The sequence below is a fragment of the Salmo salar genome, chromosome ssa05, assembly GCF_905237065.1.
Source record: "Salmo salar chromosome ssa05, Ssal_v3.1, whole genome shotgun sequence".
Classification (NCBI taxonomy): domain Eukaryota; kingdom Metazoa; phylum Chordata; class Actinopteri; order Salmoniformes; family Salmonidae; genus Salmo; species Salmo salar.
Window position 1 is genome coordinate 79,067,839 of NC_059446.1, and position 19,491 is coordinate 79,087,329.

The 19,491-nt window shown below is 45.5% G+C and overlaps 1 protein-coding gene and 1 pseudogene across 6 annotated transcripts in view; one reads left to right on the forward strand and one right to left on the reverse strand.

The window, feature by feature from the left end:
• Positions 1 to 867: 867 nt before the first annotated feature.
• Positions 868 to 19,491, reverse strand: part of LOC106585489 (sodium bicarbonate cotransporter 3) — an 81,414-nt gene continuing 62,790 nt past the window's right edge. For 4 of the 6 annotated variants that reach the window (XM_045719040.1, XM_045719043.1, XM_045719041.1 and 1 more), the window contains 12 exons: positions 14,190 to 14,435; positions 12,099 to 12,204; positions 11,696 to 11,857; positions 11,416 to 11,529; positions 9,592 to 9,753; positions 8,025 to 8,276; positions 7,698 to 7,766; positions 7,204 to 7,377; positions 6,877 to 7,008; positions 6,710 to 6,792; positions 5,271 to 5,378; positions 868 to 4,415 (listed from right to left, as the gene is read on the reverse strand). In XM_045719040.1, the coding sequence (XP_045574996.1) occupies positions 4,334 to 4,415; positions 5,271 to 5,378; positions 6,710 to 6,792; positions 6,877 to 7,008; positions 7,204 to 7,377; positions 7,698 to 7,766; positions 8,025 to 8,276; positions 9,592 to 9,753; positions 11,416 to 11,529; positions 11,696 to 11,857; positions 12,099 to 12,204; positions 14,190 to 14,435 (1,690 nt within the window). In that variant the 3' untranslated portion in view covers positions 868 to 4,333. The remainder of the gene's footprint in view (positions 4,416 to 5,270; positions 5,379 to 6,709; positions 6,793 to 6,876; positions 7,009 to 7,203; positions 7,378 to 7,697; positions 7,767 to 8,024; positions 8,277 to 9,591; positions 9,754 to 11,415; positions 11,530 to 11,695; positions 11,858 to 12,098; positions 12,205 to 14,189; positions 14,436 to 19,491) is intronic. The other 2 variants (XR_006769998.1, XM_045719042.1) reach the window with 2 other exon arrangements.
• LOC106585583 (complement C1q-like protein 4) lies at positions 14,944 to 16,167 on the forward strand (annotated as a pseudogene).

A 19,491-nucleotide genomic window follows, 5' to 3' on the forward strand; every position in this document is an offset into this window, starting at 1 on the left:
CGAATAATTACAATTTAGCAGATTAACACTGGAGTAATAAATGAGCATATTATGGAGGGACTGAGAGACTAGTCACAATTGAGGGAAAGATGTACAGAGCAAAGTACAGAGATGCTTGATGAAAACCTGCTCCAGAGCGCTCAGGACCTCAGACTGGGGTTCACCTTCCAACAGGACAACGACCCTAAGCACACAGCCAAGACAATGCAGGAGTGGCTTCGGGACAAGTCTCAAGGTCCTTGAGTGGCCCAGCCAGAGTCTTGATTTGAACCCGATAGAACATCTCTGGAGACCGGAAAATAGCTGTGCAGCAACGCTCCTCAGAAACTCCCCAAATACAGGTGTGCCAAGCTTGTAGCGTCATACCCAAGAAGACTCGAGGCTGTAATCGCTGCCAAAGGTGCTTCAACAAAGTACTGAGTCAAGGGTCTGAATACTTTTGTAAAATGTGATTCGTTTTTTTTATTGGTAATACATTTGCAAACATTTCTAAACCTGTTTTTGCATTGTCATTAGTGTAGATTGATGAGTGTAGATTGATGAGTGTAGATTGATGAGGGAAAAAACGATTTAATCAATTTTACAATAAGGCTGTAATGTAACAAAATGTGGAAAAAGTCAAGGGGTCTGAATACTTTCTGAATGCACTGTATATTCAAGACTCAATGGATATTCATTTTAAAAAGTCTAAAAATGGATGAAGCAGATTGCCCCTTTAAATCAAAATAGTGACTGTCTGTAGTGTGAGCAGTATGTTTTGTATGCATTTTAGTGTACTAGCAGATCAGTGATACAATACTACTTCTGTTCATCACCAAGCAATGTAGCTACAACAACTTGTCAAAGATTGAGGCCAACCAATACAGCTACAATGTAGTAACTTTATTGCTTTCTGTCAACAACCTCATTTCCATTACAAAAAAATGTAATCTTTCATTTGCGTTATCTGTTATGTACAGTTTAAGAACAATTAATTAAAAACTTCACTGATATCAAACCTAATGGCAACATGAGGCCAATCCAATCCACTTTATAGGGGACTGAAATGTCTAGTCACACGGTGCTGAAAGATCGCCTGTCCTCAGTGATCGTCACTGGTTTCGGAGTTTCACATAGCAGTACTATGACAATTTATTCTGTGTTCTATTGTTGTACAGCGTAGGGAAGATACTGAGAAAGAGGCACCTTGGACTGCTCTTAACAAGCTCCCCAGTAGACCACGTTTCCTAGTCCCAGCCTGCTTAAGTACTCAACTACCAAGAGATAATGCACACCAAGGCAGCGCCAGTGATGGGAAAAAGTACCCAAATGTCATACTTGAGTAAAAGTAAAGTTACCTTATTAATAGAAAATGACAAGTAAAAGTCACCCAGTAAAATACTACTTGAGTAAAAGTCTAAAAGTATTTGGTTTTAAAATATACTTAAAGTATCAAAAGTAAACGCTAAAGTATCAAAGCAAAAGTAAGACTAAATTAAAATTCCTTATATTAAGCAAACCAGACGGTACAATTCTTGTTTTTTTACATTTACTGATAGCCAGGGCACACTCCAACACTCAGACATAATTTCAAATAAAGAATTTCTGTTTAGTGAGTCCGCCAGAGCAGAGGCAGTAGGGATGTTCTCTTGATAAGAGTGTGAATTTAACCCTTTTCTGTCCTGCTAAGCATTCAAAAGTACTTTTGGGTGTCAGGGAAAATGTATGGAGTAAAAAGTACATTATTTTCTTTAGGAATGTAGTGAAGTAAAAGTTGTAAAAAATATAACTAGTAAAGTAAAGTACAGATAACCCAAAAAATGACTTAAGTAATATTTAAAAGTATTTTTACTTCAGTACTTTACACCACTGGTAAGCACAAAGTCAGAAGGAACAAGTACATATGTCAATTTCCAACATTCATACGTATGGGGCCCATAATTGACCCAGAGGGCAAAACAGCTGTTAAAACAGATGCACTTTTTCTTGAAATGACTTTTGTTTTCATCAAGGTGTTCAGATGGAAGCGGTCAGTCAGTTATTGAACTTGAGGAGTCTCCTCTTTATTGAAGTCAAAACAAATTCTTGCCCCCCGTACGACTTACACCCAATGTTTCATAACCTTCATTCCAAATTTGTGTAACACTATAGATTTAAATAAAACTAACTCAATCACATAATTCAAACTGATGAATTCAACTCAATCACAGAGCCATGAACAGCAGACTGATGCCTTTCCCAGTAGGACTCCTGTAACAGTAAACATATTGGATAATCAACCAAAAGTATTACTATTCATTAACACTAAATCCACGGGACAAAATGACTTAAGATCTTTTTTTTTTTTTTACAAAACAGCCTACAACAGAATAGCCAATAAAAGAAGAGCACAGAGAAACCCACCTATCAGTGTTGTCCAGTGTCAAATAGGAAAAAGGGGTTTACAGCTGAAAGGGAGGGGCAGAGAAACACACAGCAACATCTTCTAGCAACACTAGTGAATTGACAATGAGGGAGTCAGTCAGTGAGCGAGAGGGCAACAGAGTGAAAGTGAGAGACAACACACAGAGACAGACAGAGAGCGAGAGAGACAACACACAGAGAGCGAGAAAGACAACAGAGGGAGGGAGAGAGACAACACAGAGAGAGGGAGAGAGACAACACAGAGAGAGGGAGAGAGAGAGAGAGACAACAGACACAGAAAGAGAGTGCCAGGGAGAAAGAAAGAGACTGACAGAGAGAAGGTGAGAGAGAGACAAGGGCCTCATTGAGCCCATTGGTTCCTGAGACTGATCTAAATAGATACATGTATATAAAAAGGTACATATAGCCTGCCCACCCCTCTCGTTGTGCGGCAGGCGTATCTAAAGTGCACAGATATAAAGAACATTAATTACCGGCCAGCAACAAACAACGACCCTGCCCCCGCCTCCTACTCCCTCCTCCCTCCCATACTCTGCAACGTTGACCAATTCAAAATAAATTAAATGCATTACATTTTGTAACGATATAGATAATAACAATGATAAAAAATATATATATAGACAATCTAAAATATATACCCCATAACAGAAAATATTCCATTGGATGTAAAGCGTTTAAATGGATAAAAGTGGGTTTCCCCTCGTTATCATAACCAAGGGGAGGCTACAGCTCTGGTAAGGCTTCCACTACACTAGATTAAACCCAGGCTACCACAGCCATGTACAGTCACACTATTGAACAGCTTTAAACCTGCCCTGAAGAAGGCATCACTTTTAGAAACCTCTATAGACTTACTCTATACATATTTTCTTCCTTTCAAGTCCACCATTATGTATGTATGGACATGGACACGGCAGGCAGGCAATACCCTCACCATTACTCCAAAATAATAAGACCGCTCAATCGAGAACATTTTGTTTTTGAAACTTCATCTTATTATAGTCCGTTTCCAATTTGGGATTGTTTAAGATTAGTAAGAGATGTTTGCCAATTAATTCAAGAAATATTCTGCAAACTATGGGCTATGCTGTGGTCTGTCATGTTCACTTTGACAGAACATCTTCAGCCTTTCAACCTTCTGTGACTGATAATCTGAATCAACAGCACATCGTACACATGACTCTGATATTGTGAAAAGCCATCTTAAGCTGCTCTTAAGGTTCTTACACTTGTACACGCACCCATGTGTGCACACACCCACACACAATTAAATATAATATGTGCTCTAAATGTATTTGGACCTTTTGTTGAGCATCCCCTGCTTTCTCAAGCAGAAAGTGTCTATTGTTCAGAGTGAGCCAGATAGAGTGCTGTGAGTAGTAGCTGTTGTTGTGGTCAAGCCACCCGGGTTGCTTAGACTGCTGTTAGGCCTACTGCTTCCTATGAACCACCTGGAGACAGTCTTGACAAGTTTGAAATGCTTACAGCAACTCTTCTAATATAATGCACTAAGGGCGATAGAGGCCACTACATGCATCCATAATGCATTGCCCTTGAAGTAAGTGTTACGAGGACAGACTGTACACCATATCACAGAGACAGACTATGGATATGTTGGTAAAAAGCCTGATTAAAGTCATTCCAAGAAGACCAAGTGGTTCCTTAAAAAAGGCACACCTGAATCTAAAGCCAATGTTTTTTTCACCTTAAAACGATGATAAAATTAAGACTAATTTCCCAATAAGAACTAAAGAAACATGGGTAAGTAGCGCTGGTTGTGTCTGTGTGCCCCTTGGCATTGGTATGGTAGCAGCTGTTAGGGCAATGGACAGGGCCATGAAGGACACTGCCCCCTGCTGTGTGGGAGGACAACGCCACCTGGTGGGCTAGGGGCTGACGTGGCACTCTCCCTGCTCCTCCCGTCCCTCCTTCATAAGGAGGTCTCAGCATCCCCATACTTCTCCCCCTGGTCATTCTCCAAGTTTATCTTCACACAGGACACCTTCGCCTGGCTGGGAACAGAGAATAACACCATCATCACCACCGAACGTCAGTTCATTCATTGAAAAATGCTAATTATATCTAAATATAGCTGTTTACAATTAACGAATTAAACTTGAATTTCAGTAAGTTAAATCCTCCAAACTCATTCAACAAATGACAACCCAATACAGAGAGTAAGAACTCACTCACCACCCCTTTGCCACACAACGTGCAATGTTGCAAAATGTTTAAATGCAACATTGCAAGACTGAACATACCCAAATGCTCTCATCTTTGATGTCTTTGAAAATATTGGCAGTTCTAAGATATTTGCCATGCATCCAGTACTATTGATTTGCAAGTTGGTGCTTCATAGTATCTCCATTGTGGGAGAGGGGTGTTATAATTAGCCTTTACGCTCTTAGTTCATTGAAAGGTTATTCAAAGGTTAATATACTGTCAAGCACAAAAAGGTATGGGTTCAACTTCTGGACTATATAGGACGATAGGGTGGAGGCATAGAACACGAGGCTGGATTCCAAAAGGGAACACTTGCTGCCTTCTCTGGCCCTCAATCTTGAGAGTAAGCAATAATAGCCTTATACAAGGATTCATCAATATTCCCCCACACTTAAAAGCATGTGATTAAGACACATATTGACATACATTAATTTCATGCACATTTTTAAATAGTTTCAGAATGCATTTTCAAAATATTTAAATAGAAAAGTTTTTTTATTTTTATTTAAATATTTAGTCAAAATGATTATCAGGGTGTGATTTTCTGAGAGGGATGGGAGCATGTTTCTGGGTTTGGCCCCAGCAGCCAGACAGGAAGAGGAAGGATGAACACCTGAATCATACTGAGAAGGAGTTATAGCTACCTGCCACTATGTTTCAGAGCTTTGGCACTGTCAGAGTTCATGGAGACAGACTTCCAATTGGCGGTTTTGGCCATTTCATCAGAAATGTTTACCATAGAGGGGTCCAAACTGCAGGGGAACAAACACACACCACAACACACTCAGCTGGCGTACACAAACACAAACCACAACACACTCAGCTGGCGTACACAAACACACACCACAACACACTCAGCTGGCGTACACAAACACACACCACAACACACTCAGCTGGCGTACACAAACACACACCACAACACACTTAGCTGGCGTACACAAACACACACCACAACACACTCAGCTGGCGTACACAAACACACACCACAACACACTCAGCTGGCGTACACAAACACACCCCACAACACACTCAGCTGGCGTACACAAACACACCCCACAACACACTCAGCTGGCGTACACAAACACACCCCACAACACACTCAGCTGGCGTACACAAACACACCCCACAACACACTCAGCTGGCGTACACAAACACACCCCACAACACACTCAGCTGGCGTACACAAACACACCCCACAACACACTCAGCTGGCGTACACAAACACACTCAGCTGGCGTACACAAACACACTCAGCTGGCGTACACAAACACACACCACAACACACTCAGCTGGCGTACACAAACACACACCACAACACACTCAGCTGGCGTACACAAACACACACCACAACACACTCAGCTGGCGTACACAAACACACATTTTCAAGGTCTCATTTCTGAAACAAACTCAAATGATCTTTGATTGGCAGCAGTCAAGATACAGTATTACAGAGGACCCTTAGAAAACTATCATAACCATTATAAATTGCAATACTAAGGGAAATTAGCTATTTAGTATTACTTCAAATATAATAGTTGGATGAAATAGTCGCTTGATTGCAAGGACAGTCTGTGATTGGTTGTTTTTCTGGTTGTTATGGGGCTGAGGGTCGGGGGGGGGTCATGTTCAACAACAAATCAAACACAAGAGCTATATTTCATTCCACAAGGCTGTCCACTTCCATAGGCCCTTCAGAGGGGAGGAAACAGCGGTGTGGAATGAAACCGGTCCGAGGAGGTCAGGGCAGCTAATCAACCAGGTAGGAGAGCAGCTGTATGAGGGGTGCATGGTGAGACTAGAGCAGGCCTGAGAGACCAACCCCTGCTCTCTCCTCTGCATCGTGTGGCATGTCCAACTCAACACTGCTGTCACACCTGCTTTGGGAGAGACGGGTCAGTGCTTCAAAAGGGGTTACTCTTCCCTGTAACATGAATATACTAGTCCATAGTTCTCCAAAGTACTTCACAATGCATTACAGAACCCGCGAGGAACAGCACTGATGGGCTATGGTGAATGGGCCGTGACTTCCTCCAAGTATAATGGACATTGATATACTGCATCAAAATTGTCCCCAACCACTAACCTGACTTTGAGGGTCTTGAGGATGCCCGGCCCGTCGTAGGGGTGTGCTATGCCCTCTTCCACTTCCAGCATGCGCTGGGCCTCCTGTAACCATGGAAACAGAGGGAAAGTGTCAGTGGGACTGTCACAGCTCTCTGCAGTAGTCTGTGAGAACAGTTGGACGCGCACCTCCTTGGCTTTCTTCTTCTTGTCGTCCTCCTTCTTCTTCTTGCTCTCAGGCATCAGGTCGTCCAGCCAGCTCAGCTCCCTGTTGGTGAAACATAGGTCCAGCAGCTTCCGTATGAACACCAGGGCCAACACCTAGAGACACCAAAACAAAATCACTGACTTGTACTTTTAGCTCTTCATTAAAATGGCATCATCCTGACAATCCAATTCTGTGCCATCTCTTTGCTTGACGTATTCTCTGTCTTCAGTTCATACTTCTGTTTCTGTAAGAAATTGCCTGTGAAGTGTATTTCTAGCGCCATACTAACAGCATATCCGTATTCTTACCATCATGGGGAAGACGACGGCGGCGGCGGATGCCTTGATGACCCACAGCAGCACCAGGCAGGTGAGCTGCACCAGGGTGAACACATGGACCTTCCACAGGGGAACGTAGCGCAGGTAGATCAGGTCCGGCTGGTGCTTGGCTGGCATGCAGAACAGCTTGATACGGTCAAAGAACTACAGGAGAGGACAACCACAACACAACCATGTTCAGACCACAGGAGGCTGCTGAGGGGAGGACGGCGCTTAATAACGTCTGAAACTGAGCAAATGGAATTGCATGAAACACCTGGAAAACATGTGTTTGATACCATTCCACTTATTCCGCTCCAGCCATTACCACTAGTCTGTTCTCTTTAATTAGGTGCCACAAACCTCCTGTGGTTCAGATGTACCGTTGAGCGTGTGTGTGTGTGTGTGTGTGTGGGGGGGGGGGCAACACTGCAGTGTAAACCTACCTCACTGATCACATGACATAACACACCACACAGACTGACCTGGATGCCTTTGAGTGAGGACACACCCATGTAGAGAAACACCCCGTAGAGGACTGGCATAGGGATGAACTAGAATAACAACACAGGGGACAGAAGGTACTTTAGTCATTTAATCATCGTCCTCACCCTTTTCTCATTTCTTTACCCACAAACCACTGGGGTGTTCCCTTTCCTCATCACTCTGGTATCAAAAAGAAGTGATGTTCCAAAACAGTGAAAGGATGTTGAGGATCTGATCAAGAAATTGGGCACCAGCCTGCTATCCTATAAGAGCGTCTCTTGTTGATTTGGAACATCCTACCAGTCTATAACAGAGTCTCATCTCACCTTGAGCACAGAGGTCATGAAGACAGAGCAGCCCATGAGGATGAAGATCATGAAGCTGGTGACCCTCTGCTCTCTGATCCCCAGGAACTTGGGCTGTTCCCCGGGGGCCGAGCACTCTGACTCCAGCTTCAGACTGTTGACGTGGGAGATGGAGAGCACGGTGGCTGCTACGAACCAGGGCAGGCCCATGATGGAGCACACCCCCAGCATCACAGACACCACCAGAAGATCCAGGTGGTAGCCACAGCCTTTCTGATGGGGGGGGTGAGACAGTCCGTCAGGAGAGAGGCCAACCAGGGAGGGGGTGAGAGTCAGTGAGGAGAGGGGCCAACCAGGGAAGGGGTGAGAGTGAGGAGAGGGGCCAACCAGGGAAGGGGTGAGAGTGAGGAGAGGGGCCAACCAGGGAAGGGGTGAGAGTCAGGAGAGAGGCCAACCAGGGAAGGGGTGAGAGTCAGGAGAGGGGCCAACCAGGGAAGGGGTGAGAGTCAGGAGAGGGGCCAACCAGGGAAGGGGAGACAGTCAGGAGAGGGGCCAACCAGGGAAGGGGAGACAGTCAGGAGAGGGGCCAACCAGGGAAGGGGAGACAGTCAGGAGAGGGGCCAACCAGGGAAGGGGAGACAGTCAGGAGAGGGGCCAACCAGGGAAGGGGTGAGAGTCAGGAGAGGGGCCAACCAGGGAAGGGGAGACAGTCAGGAGAGGGGCCAACCAGGGAAGGGGAGACAGTCAGGAGAGGGGCCAACCAGGGAAGGGGAGACAGTCAGGAGAGGGGCCAACCAGGGAAGGGGAGACAGTCAGGAGAGGGGCCAACCAGGGAAGGGGAGACAGTCAGGAGAGAGGCCAACCAGGGGAGACAGTCAGGAGAGGGGCCAACCAGGGAAGGGGAGACAGTCAGGAGAGAGGGCAACCAGGGGAGACAGTCAGGAGAGAGGCCAACCAGGGAAGGGGAGACAGTCAGGAGAGGGGCCAACCAGGGAAGGGGAGACAGTCAGGAGAGGGGCCAACCAGGGAAGGGGAGACAGTCAGGAGAGAGGCCAACCAGGGAAGGGGAGACATCTTGACTACTTCTATGTCACAACCTCTCTCTCTAGATATCATCCTGTCTTCCTCTATGTCACAACCTCTCTCTCTAGATATCAGCCTGTCTTCCTCTATGTCACAACCTCTCTCTCTAGATATCAGCCTGTCTTCCTCTATGTCACAACCTCTCTCTAGATATCAGCCTGTCTTCCTCTGTCACAACCTCTCTCTATATATATCATCCTGTCTTCCTCTGTCACAACCTCTCTCTATATATATCATCCTGTCTTCCTCTGTCACAACCTCTCTCTCTAGATATCAGCCTGACTTCCTCTATGTCACAACCTCTCTCTCTAGATATCAGCCTGACTTCCTCTATGTCACAACCTCTCTCTCTAGATATCAGCCTGACTTCCTCTATGTCACAACCTCTCTCTAGATATCAGCCTGACTTCCTCTATGTCACAACCTCTCTCTCTAGATATCAGCCTGTCTTCCTCTATGTCACAACCTCTCTCTCTAGATATCAGTCTTCCAGTGTGTCTCTCACCTTGAGTTTGTGCTCCTTCCTGTTGATGATGACAGCGGTGATCTGTTGGTCCATGAAGATGAGGATGGTGCAGAGCAGGGCAGGGATGGCTGCAGCCAGCATGGTCCACCAGGGGTTGGTCCCCAGCGGGGAGATCAGCCAGCCACGGTTCTCAGACGTGGGCTAGAGGAGCAGGCACGGTCAGGAAAGAACGTCACAACACACACAGTAAACCGGTAGGCCACAACCCACACAGTAAACCGGTAGGCCACAACACACACAGTAAACCAGTAGGCCACAACCCACACAGTAAACCGGTAGGTCACAACCCACACAGTAAACCGGTAGGTCACAACCCACACAGTAAACCGGTAGGTCACAACCCACACAGTAAACCGGTAGGCCACAACCCACACAGTAAACCGGTAGGCCACAACACACACAGTAAACCGGTAGGCCACAACACACACAGTAAACCGGTAGGCCACAACACACACAGTAAACCAGTAGGCCACAACACACACAGTAAACCAGTAGGCCACAACACACACAGTAAACCAGTAGGCCACAACACACACAGTAAACCAGTAGGCCACAACACACACAGTAAACCAGTAGGCCACAACACACACAGTAAACCAGTAGGCCACAACACACACAGTAAACCAGTAGGCCACAACACACACAGTAAACCAGTAGGCCACAACACACACAGTAAACCAGTAGGCCACAACACACACAGTAAACCAGTAGGCCACAACACACACAGTAAACCAGTAGGCCACAACACACACAGTAAACCAGTAGGCCACAACACACACAGTAAACCAGTAGGCCACAACACACACAGTAAACCAGTAGGCCACAACACACACAGTAAACCGGTAGGTCACAACACACACAGTAAACCGGTAGGCCACAACCCACACAGTAAACCAGTAGGCCACAACCCACACAGTAAACCAGTAGGTCACAACACACACAGTAAACCAGTGTCTCAAATAGTAGGTTGATAATACTCTAAAATAGGGCAGTGCTATCCAGGTTTCTCTTTATAACTGGAAGTTGACAAAATAAATGAGTTCATATTTTCCATACCCTGATCTCATTCAATCAAATCCATTGACAATCAGTGCTGCAGAGCCTCTCGCCTGGCTTATTGCCTCAGCAAACTGCGTCAGCCACTCCCACACAGCTAGCAAGCGAGCACCCACCATGTAAATGGGGGTGGCGAAACGGGAATTTGGACCAATCCCTGACAACCCATGAACGTAGCTATGAAGCTCTACTTTGTAACAGGCTGTGTTTTTTCCCGTTTCTCTGAAAACACCTGAACGACAGAAGCGAGGGAAAAACGTTTCACCTGATATTTCAGTGAAAAGACATCTGATGAACATGAAACCCTCAGGACTTTCCAACACTTCTTAGCAATACAATGTCCCATCGATCGTACTCTGATTGGTTGAGGAATACCTTCCGCCAAGAGCAAATATGAACACACCGATTTCGGTGTGATCTGAACGTTCTTAGCATGGCACTTGCCTTACATTTGGATTTATACCCCGTAATGTCACATTCAGTATTGTGATTTTTAGACAAGGTTAACAATAGCCTCGTTAATGTTTTCAAATGATTTAATATGTATTTTGATGACCACATTATTGACATTTAGTCAAACAGATTTTTACAATTCTCGCATAATGTCCATTGTTTGCGGTGTCACTTAACACACTAATAATAGTAATGTATTCAGATATAATCATTTAGACTTTTTTTAACGTTAAACAATTTAAAAGGCTCAAACTAAACGAAATTCTGAGTTAACTGTTTGAAACCAATCTGTACCTGAAAGCGGTCAGGCACATTCAGTTTGGGGGAGGGAATGCCCACCAGGTAGTCCACCAGGACCATGATCATGATGGTCAGGAAGACCGCAAAGTCACTGATGGTCGACCGTACCTGGAACACAGAAGGACAGAGAGTGAGAAGGAGTGCACAGCTGAAAAGAAAAGAGGTAAAAGTTCAAGTATAGAGGATCAAACCAAGGGAGAGAGCAGAGTGGTAGGACCTAAACTCACTAGTACACAACCCTGACAGACACATCACTCCTACTCTAATGCCAAACCTTGGTGGGAAAGTAGAGCTTGGTCTTGAACTGCTTGAGGAAGGAGGAGAGGAAGAAGGTGGTGAAGAAGAGGATGACGGACCAGAAGAGGACGTCAGGGATGTAGGGACCATGGTGGCCGCAAGCTGGCCCAACAAACTCCCCACGCAGCCTAGAACAATCCTACAACACAGACCGGGGGAAGGACAGTTGAGGGTTGTCAAAATCAAAATCAACTTTATGTCCATGCATGAAATCAATATAATTATACTATTGAAATGGAAAAACAGTACGAGACAGATTACAACAATAAGAAGGTACCATGGACGCCCCATAAGCACGCACACGCAAACAGACACACGGAAAAACACACGGAAAAACACACGCAAACACAGACACACGGAAAAACACAGACACAACTTACATTGACATCCAGTTGGGTCCAAGATATGGATTCTGGTGCGACCCCGCTGTGGTTCCAGACCTGCTGGATCTCAGGCGTGGCGTTAACCGGCGGAGAACATTGACATCTGAGACAGAGACTGAACATTAACCGACATCGTTCACCAACTACAACTGACCTAACTCTCCCACAACTGACCTAACTCTCCCACAACTGACCTAACTCTCCCACAACTGACCTAACTCTCCCACAACTGACCTAACTCTCCCACAACTGACCTAACTCTCCCACAACTGACCTAACTCTCCCACAACTGACCTAACTCTCCCACAACTGACCTAACTCTCCCACCTGCCACAACTGACCTAACTCTCCCACCTGCCACAACTGACCTAACTCTCCCACCTGCCACAACTGACCTAACTCTCCCACCTACCACAACTGACCTAACTCTCCCACCTACCACAACTGACCTAACTCTCCCACCTACCACAACTGACCTAACTCTCCCACCTGCCACAACTGACCTAACTCTCCCACCTGCCACAACTGACCTAACTCTCCCACCTGCCACAACTGACCTAACTCTCCCACCTGCCACAACTGACCTAACTCTCCCACAACTGACCTAACTAAAACACATGAGGTAGTTTGGATGTGCAGAGTACACTTCCTTTGAACTATGTAGAAGGTCGTAGCTCAGCGTTCTAACATGTAGAAGGTGAGGTCGTAGCTCAGCGTTCTTACATGTAGAAGGTGAGGTCGTAGCTCAGCGTTCTAACATGTAGAAGGTGAGGTCGTAGCTCAGCGTTCTAACATGTAGAAGGTGAGGTCGTAGCTCAGCGTTCTAACATGTAGAAGGTGAGGTCGTAGCTCAGCGTTCTAACATGTAGAAGGTGAGGTCGTAGCTCAGCGTTCTTACATGTAGAAGGTGAGGTCGTAGCTCAGCGTTCTAACATGTAGAAGGTGAGGTCGTAGCTCAGCGTTCTAACATGTAGAAGGTGAGGTCGTAGCTCAGCGTTCTAACATGTAGAAGGTGAGGTCGTAGCTCAGCGTTCTAACATGTAGAAGGTGAGGTCGTAGCTCAGCATTCTTACATGTAGAAGGTGAGGTCGTAGCTCAGCGTTCTTACATGTAGAAGGTGAGGTCGTAGCTCAGCGTTCTAACATGTAGAAGGTGAGGTCGTAGCTCAGCGTTCTAACATGTAGAAGGTGAGGTCGTAGCTCAGCGTTCTAACATGTAGAAGGTGAGGTCGTAGCTCAGCGTTCTTACATGTAGAAGGTGAGGTCGTAGCTCAGCGTTCTAACATGTAGAAGGTGAGGTCGTAGCTCAGCGTTCTAACATGTAGAAGGTGAGGTCGTAGCTCAGCGTTCTAACATGTAGAAGGTGAGGTCGTAGCTCAGCGTTCTAACATGTAGAAGGTGAGGTAGTAGCTCAGCATTCTTACATGTAGAAGGTGAGGTCGTAGCTCAGCGTTCTTACATGTAGAAGGTGAGGTCGTAGCTCAGCGTTCTAACATGTAGAAGGTGAGGTCGTAGCTCAGCGTTCTTACATGTAGAAGGTGAGGTCGTAGCTCAGCGTTCTTACATGTAGAAGGTGAGGTCGTAGCTCAGCGTTCTTACATGTAGAAGGTGAGGTCGTAGCTCAGCGTTCTAACATGTAGAAGGTGAGGTCGTAGCTCAGCGTTCTAACATGTAGAAGGTGAGGTCGTAGCTCAGCGTTCTAACATGTAGAAGGTGAGGTCGTAGCTCAGCGTTCTAACATGTAGAAGGTGAGGTCGTAGCTCAGCGTTCTAACATGTAGAAGGTGAGGTCGTAGCTCAGCGTTCTAACATGTAGAAGGTGAGGTCGTAGCTCAGCGTTCTAACATGTAGAAGGTGAGGTCGTAGCTCAGCGTTCTAACATGTAGAAGGTGAGGTCGTAGCTCAGCGTTCTAACATGTAGAAGGTGAGGTCGTAGCTCAGCGTTCTAACATGTAGAAGGTGAGGTCGTAGCTCAGCGTTCTAACATGTAGAAGGTGAGGTCGTAGCTCAGCGTTCTAACATGTAGAAGGTGAGGTCGTAGCTCAGCGTTCTTACATGTAGAAGGTGAGGTCGTAGCTCAGCGTTCTTACATGTAGAAGGTGAGGTTGTCCAGCTTGTTGTTCATGTTGATGGGGTAGAGTTCCCCCAGGTGAACCAGCTTCTCCAGGGCCTCGTAGATGAAGATGATGCAGATGAGCGCTGCGAAGGCTTCCTCTGTGAAGCGGGTGATGTAACAGACCAGGGAGCTGGCGTCCGTGGCAACCAGGACGAGGCACAGAAAGGCCGTCCACAAGCCGATGCTGGTCCTCAAGGACAGGTAGGACAGGTCGTAGTCACTGGACAAGGGGAGATGGGGACAGAGGGTTAGGGAGACAACACACACACACACACACACACACACACACAATTCTAAACTTATATGGACAACTTAAAGTACTGGCATTGGTCCTATACAACCCTGATATGTCACAAAAAGGATAAATAATTTCAAACTTACAGAAGTAGGAATCCTAAAACTGAATAAGACAACCCTAATCCTGAAAAGTCATTTTGGCCTGACTCAGCAATACTAGACCAGGTCACTACTTGAACCCTGACCAGGTATACAAGGTCTGGATTTACAGACTGGGGGGGGGACATACACTATTTACATTATAGAAGAACTAGGTTTAGAAAAAGCAATGACTCAGAGAATTCCTGTTTGCTTGCAACATCTGTGTGTGTGTGTGTGTGTGTGTGTGTGTATGACAGAGAGTGGGTGTTTGTCTGTCTCTATAAGAGCTCAGGAGAGTGTGGGCCATGTTACATTCTTCCTCTTCTCTCTGCGACCCTGTTGATCACACACAGAGGCGAGCGATAATGGCACCCTGCAGCCTTCCACTGCTGGCCCTGGCCCGCCTGTCTCTGTGGGTCACAGCTTAGCCCACCTGGGGGGACCAGGACAACCCCTCCACGTTCAGACAGATCATGGACACTGTGGCAGAGCTGAAGTCCAAGTCTGACCTAACAGCCAGCGTGTTCGGTAAGATGGACCTGGGAAATATTATGCTGTGACAATTTAGGTTGTGTGTAAGCCTGAATTGCCACTGTGCATGTGCAGTGGAAGAGAGTGGGTGTGCGTATAAAGATAGATGTTACTACAGTGAAAGTGTATTCTCCTTGTTTCTAGCTATGAGAGAGAGAATGGAATCCATGGAGAAAGAGCTGCAGGCACTGAAAGGTGAGAATGATGCATCATCTGTTGTGTGGAGTGTGGTAACTGATAAGAATGTGGTGAGGCTGCACACACGCAGATGCGTAGACAATTACATGGCAACCACTGGTGTGTGATCTGTAATATTGATGTGTGTTGATAAATGAATGAAATGTGCATTCCACAGACATTCCTAAGGTGGCGTTCGCAGCATCACTGGGAGGCAATGGACTCCAAAAGGCAGGAGACTTTAACAAAAAGCTGGTCTACAGAGAGGTCTTGACAAATGTTGGTGGTGCATACAACGTAGAGACAGGTAACACACACACTTTAACCCTCTCCTCATTCTTCCCCTGTTAAAAACAACCCTGTCCTCTCAGGTGAATTCACGGCTCCGGTTCGTGGAGTCTACTACATCCGGTTCACGGCCAACGCTCCTACAGACGTCACCTTGAGCTCCATGCTGTATAAGAACGGTGGCAAAGTCATTCTGGCCGCTCACGAGAGTCCGTCCGGCGAGGGCAGCGACACGGCGTCTAACGGAGCCACTCTGTTGCTGGAGGAGGGAGACAGTCTGCAAATGATGCTGTGGGCCAACACCCAGGTCTTGGACAACGCCAACCACCACAGCACCTTCAGCGGCTTCCTCCTCTTCCCCATGACACAGCAACCAGAGACAGACCTACATCCCTCCTCTTCCCCATGACACAGCAACCAGAGACAGACCTACATCCCTCCTCTTCCCCATGACACAGCAACCAGAGACAGACCTACATCCCTCCTCTTCCCCAGAGACAGAGGTGTACATACACAGTAGCATTGTTTTCAACTGTTGTTAAATCATTGACTGAATTAAAAATAACGTTGAGGTGAAAGGCTGCTTATTCCATCATTATAAATAAGAATTTGTTCTTAACTGACTTGCTTAGTTAAATAAAGGTTAAATAAAATATTCTGCATATTAGACTGGGTGTTTAGCTTATACCTCTTACCTCCAGTGGGAACATCAGTTATTGTCCAGTAGATTAAAGATCATTTATCTTAACCCTTGACATGATCTTTTGTCCTTTAGTACTTGGGGCTAATACCATAATATACCACAACTTGATTACAGACGATGGTCCTCTTCTGTTTTAGTTGAGTGTAGGTGTCAGTCTTCACTTTACTAGCAGATAGCGCTATAGTAACACCATTTCCAGATCTGGTTTACAGTAGTCTGGCCACCAGCCCTGTACCTTTACAATGTGAACAGGTTTTCAAGTTGTAGACCACCTTTAAATCTGATGTTCGTGCTGGGCTGTATAGGTTCCCATCATATTGCTCATCAAATCCTTCCAGACGAAGGAAGGAAAGGAGACAAGAGAAGGTGTTCTTAGGAGGGAAAGGAGACAAGAAAAGGAAAGGTGACAAGAGAAGGAGGTGTTTGAGGAAGGAAAGGAGACGAGAAAGTGGCAGGGTTCATATTATGACACATGGAATTTCATGACTTTTCCATGACGTCTCCATGACTTTTAACATGTTCATCAACCAACAATTGGTGGCGTCTCTATGTATAAAAAAGTCAGTCTCTGATCCCATATACAATCTCCTGTCGTCAGCGTAATGTGGCAATACTGGGAGGCTGCTCCCTGATCCCATGTACCATCTCCTGTCGTTAAGCAAGGCACTTAACCCCCCCACAAAGTAAACTCAGCAAAAAAAGAAAACGTCCCTTTTTCAGGACCCTGTCTTTCAAAGATAATTTGTAAAAATCCAAATAACTTCACAGATCTTCATTGTAAAGGGTTTAAACACTGTTTCCCATGCTTGTTCAATGAACCATAAACAATTAATGAACATGCACCTGTGGAATGGTCGTTAAGACACTGACAGCTTACAGACGGTAGGCAATTAAGGTCACAGTTATGAAAATTTAGGACACTAAAGAGGCCTTTCTACTGACACTGAAAAACACCAAAAGAAAGATGCCCAGGGTCCCTGCTCATCTGCGTGAACGTGCCTTAGGCATGCTGCAAGGAGGCATGAGGAACTGCAGATGTGGCCAGGGCAATAAATTGCAATGTCCGTACTGTGAGACGCCTTAGACAGCGCTACAGGGAGACAGGACGGACAGCTGATCCTCCTCGCAGTGGCAGACCATGTGTAACAACACCTGCACAGGATCTGTATTTCCGAACATCACACCTGTGGGACAGGATGGCAACAACAACTGCCCGAGTTACACCAGGAACACACAATCAGTGTTCAGACTGTCCGCAATAGGCTGAGGGAGGCTGGACTGAGGGCTTGTAGGCCTGTTGTAAGGCAGGTCCTCACCGGCAACAACATCGCCTATGGGCACAAACCCACTGTTGCTGGACCAGACAGGACTGGCAAAAAGTGCTCTTCACTGACGAGTCGCGGTTTTGTCTCACCAGGGGTGATGGTCGGATTCGCATTTATCGTCGAAGGAATGAGCGTTACACCGAGGCCTGTACTCTGGAGCTGGATCGATTTGGAGGTGGAGGGTCCGTCATGGTCTGGGGCGGTGTCACAGCATCATCGTACTGAACTTGTTGTCATTGCAGGCAATCTCAACGCTGTGGTACCCTTCCTGCAGGCTCATCTTGACATGACCCTCCAGCATGACAATGCCACCAGCCATACTGCTTGTTCTGTGCGTGATTTCCTGCAAGACAGGAATTTTCAGTGTTCTGCCATGGCCAGCGAAGAGCCCGGATCTCAATCCCATTGAGCACTTCTGGGACCTGTTGGATTGGAGGGTGAGGGCTAGGGCCATTCCCCCCAGAAATGTCCAGGAACTTGCAGGTGCCTTGGTGGAAGAGTGGGGTAACATCTCACAGCAAGAACTAGCAAATCTGGTGCAGCCCATGAGGAGGAGATGCACTGCAGTACTTAATGCAGCTGGTGGCCACACCAGATACTGACTGTTACTTTTGATTTTGACCCGCCCTTTGTTCATGGACACATTATTCCATTTCTGTTAGTCACATGTCTGTGGAACTTGTTCAGTTCATGTCTTAGTTGTTGAATCTTGTTATGTTCATACACATATTAAGTTTGCTGAAAATAAACTCAGTTGACAGTGAGAGGACGTTTCTTTTTTTGCTGAGTTTAGAATACCTATTAGGAAACTGTATAAAACATGTGGTCAACCCTTAGGACAGGAGAGCCACTGGTAGTGCAGGCTTTTGATCAAGCCCTGCTCAAACACATCAGAGCCAATTTATCAAGGTCCAATGGAGCATTTTATTTCTAATGGTTTGTTAGAGGGGGACTGGAATAAAAGCCTGCACTCTCATTAGCTATCCTGGAGGATGGTTGACCTCCCTTGATGTAAAACATTGCAACATTACAACCAAATAAGTGTTATGCCTTTTGAAATCATTTGTTAATTCAATATATCAAAAGATCAAATGGCAATGGTAGGCTACAAATATTTTATTCAGCCGTTTAGTCATATTTATCTTAGAAGAAGTGTTTACTTTGCAGGCTGTTCCATACATTGGATGCCCAAATCAACAGGAAGTTTTGCAGCCACAATCTAAAAGACAAACTACATCTAATATATTTTCTAAAATTAATGTTCACTATTCACAAATAATTACTTTAATTCAGATGATCCAATTCACCACGATTGAACCAAATCCCAACTAATACAATAGCAAAGTGAATCATTTATTTAGCCAAACTGGAATTGTTTAAATGAATCATGAATTGTTCAAAAAAGTTAATTAACTTTGTATGGCCTTATTCGCGAGAATCGGTGGAACGTTTTTGGGGAGATAACGAAAACATTCATACAGACTAATAATAGCTAAACAGTTAACCAGAGGATAGAAGACATGTTTTGAATTGGCTCCCTAGTTAATTTGTTCTATCATATTTTATTGGCTAGGCCTACCTGCTGCTGTAATGTCCGACTGTCTCGCTCTTCTTCAGCAACGGCCCACTAGTCTAGCACTATGCAGATGATGCTCGCAAACACCAACATGCTAGTGTCATTCTGATCCTGGCTGATATATAGATTTTTATTTGATTGATAAAATATTTTAAAACGGCACCTAAAAAAAATTACATTAACAGAAATTATTAAATTAATTTCCATGACTTTTCAAAAACGTTTTGAGAATTTATCATTTTCCAAAACTTTTGCAGGCCTGGAAAACACAATTTAAAAATTACACAACTTTTATTAG